The sequence below is a fragment of the Elephantulus edwardii genome, unplaced genomic scaffold (genome assembly GCF_000299155.1).
Source record: "Elephantulus edwardii isolate Elephantulus edwardi_28Jun2011 unplaced genomic scaffold, EleEdw1.0 scaffold00017, whole genome shotgun sequence".
NCBI lineage: Eukaryota > Metazoa > Chordata > Mammalia > Macroscelidea > Macroscelididae > Elephantulus > Elephantulus edwardii.
This window is the reverse complement of record NW_006399767.1, coordinates 11,634,502-11,637,237: the sequence shown is the minus strand read 5'-3', so window position 1 is coordinate 11,637,237 and position 2,736 is coordinate 11,634,502. Positions and strand designations below refer to the sequence as shown.

General features: G+C 39.0%; 1 protein-coding gene across 1 annotated transcript in view; it reads right to left on the bottom strand.

Annotated features, from left to right (window-relative positions):
- Positions 1-308: 308 nt before the first annotated feature.
- Positions 309-2,736, bottom strand: part of SUPT3H (suppressor of Ty 3 homolog (S. cerevisiae)) — a 311,934-nt gene continuing 309,506 nt past the window's right edge. The window contains exons 10-11 of the mRNA XM_006882131.1: positions 990-1,100; positions 309-374 (exon numbers count right to left, since the gene is read on the bottom strand). Of these exons, the coding sequence (XP_006882193.1) occupies positions 309-374; positions 990-1,100 (177 nt within the window). The remainder of the gene's footprint in view (positions 375-989; positions 1,101-2,736) is intronic.

The window sequence follows — 2,736 nt, the reverse complement described above, 5'->3', positions numbered from 1 at the left end:
TCTGTGAACAATGATGGCAAAATCTAATTACGAAAAATGTGTATTACGTTGTGCATGATATGTACTATATATGAATTTGGCTTTAGTATGCTAAAGCAGAAGTGATTATTGACAGAGTTGCGGTTGTTTTGTGCCATGAGTCAGACCAGATTCACAGCGGACCCTCCAGTGGGTTGTCAGAGGCTGTAAATTGCATGGGAGTGGACTGATCATCTTTCTCCTGCAGTGCGGCCAGGGCATTCAAGCCATATGACTTCAGGTGGCCCGTGTGACTCATACCACCAGAGCGCCCCAACAAAGAGTATCTTCTACTTTTCAAGTTGTCTTAATGAAAAGCAAACCAGTTCCTTACAGAGAGAGACTTCAAGAAACTCCTATTAACAAGAAGTTAAAAAACAGGGGTTGCCTAGAACTGGGTATTTAATTTAAATATGAATATACTTTTTTCAGTGTTGAAATGCCAAGGTTTTGTTTCCCATTTCCAAAGGCCTGATTACAAGCTTTCAAATTATTTGAAGATGTGAAAAATTGTCTACATTTCAACTTAGTTCAAAGCTAGTATGAAATCATTTCTTCTTCTTCCAACTCAAAGTATGTTTAGGAGCAGGACGTCTGATAGAAGTGGTATTGCTAATCTAACCAATTTTAGAATATAAAGTGCTTCTAGCAATATTTGGATACATATAATTTGACAAAAAAGTTTTATAAATCCAAGCTTTGAAAAACAGAAAATATAAACCCTAACAAAAAAAGCATAATTTGTAATTGAAAGAAAATAATATTTTGCAGAAAAAAAATTTGTCCTTCCAAAAAGAGACAAAAATGACTAACTTTTATTTCCCAAGAGAATTATGCCACTTTTATACAACAAAATTACAGTCACCACAAATTGCTTTCAACAATTCCATTGCTTCTTCATTTGACCACTTGAAAATCAAAATTCTTTCAGATTATAAATATAACTTTTTTATAACTCTGTTATTACGTACTGTGAATGGGGCAAGGGGGCCAATCTTGTGGCCGTAGCGTCGAATGGCCTCTCTGATGTGGCAGGGCTGGATGGCATCGCTGTGAGCCTCAACACCACAGGCCACAGTGCTCTGTGACAGAAAAACACAGAAATTGTTACTAAATCAAAAACACACAACAGAACTACAGTGTATAAAATATGAAAATAAACTTTCACAAAATGAACCATTTTCCCCCCCAACCCTGGGACGCACATCATTGCTGCCATACGCTCTATCTTAATAATAAAAAAAGTTCCATTAACAAAATCAAAGATGACTTTTACATGACCCCTTCCAAACAGACCCACCAAATGCAATTTTTATGCCCACAATATTTCACCTTCGTCTGTACGTCAAGGTACGGGAGAAAACAGGCACTTGTGAGCCGATGAAAAGTCTCAGGGGTTTACTGGAAGAACCGCAGGCAGGTTACTTATTTATTTCTTAATATTTCCAACATTTATTATTATAAATGTTTCTTGTGAGCTTCTCAGGCATATTTCTAAAATAGCCTGAGGGCCATCAATTTTGAAATGAAAAATGTAAAGTGGCTATATATTTATTTATAGTACGGGGGACAGAGAGTCCATTTCGACTCATTTTCTAGGTGTCCTACAGTAAGTGGTGCAGGGCAGGCAGGAAGGGGACGCGGTATTACACTCTGCCATATTAAAAGGTAGGTTTGGAATAATAGAAAGATACAAGCAATTTGCAATGAGAGTATGGATACCAACTCAAGAAATGGTAGATGTATGTGTGCATAAAACAAAATGTTATTAAAAAAAGAGAATGTTAAAGCAGTATCTTCTTGGGGTGTAGTGTAGTCTCTGGCTTCTGACTGCTTTTATGTGTGTCTACTTGGTTCCAACTCAGTGACCCCCGCACCACACAGGACTTCCAAAACTATAACCTCTGGAAGAGTAGATGGCCAGGTATTTCTTCCTGTAGAGCTGTTCATGAGTTCAAACCTCACCCTTCTGCTTAGCTGAGTGCTTGATGATTGCGCCACCACGGCCCTTTGTCTTTTGATTCTGAATGCAAATCCTAGCCCTGCCTGTCACCAGATGATTGTTGTTGCTGTTATGTGCCATCAAGTCACCTGTGACTCATAGTGATTCTATGTACAACAGCCCCAGACCCTGCTCTATACTGAGCCAACCTTATTGTCTCTGACACACCTACCCCAATTACCCCAGCCACTGAGTCAATCCATCTCACCGAGGGTCTTCCCCTCCTGTGCTGTCCCTCCATCCTCTCAAGCACAATCTTGGTCTCCAAGAACTGGCCCCTCCTTGCAACATGTCCAAAGTATGTTAGACGAAGCTTCAGAATCCTTGCCTCCAAGGACCAGCCTATTTTCACCCTCTCTAAAATGAACCTGTTTGTTCTCTTAACAGTCCATGGTATGTTCAATACCCTTCTCCAACAGCACAGCTCAAAGGCATCAATTCTCCTTCTATCATCCCTAGTCATTGTCCAGCTATCTGACCTATAGCACGTAATTGCAAAGACCATGGCCTGGATTAGGTGCACCTTAGTCTCCAGACACAAGTTGTAATATTCCTCATGTGTAATATAATAACAACATATAATAGTTTCATAAAATTGCTATAAAAATTAAGTAAGTTTATAATATACGTAAAATAACTATAGTAGTAGTTGTTGTTGATTGTTGTGAAGTTGAGCATGACACATAGTGGCTCTCTGAACAAAAGATCTGATGCAC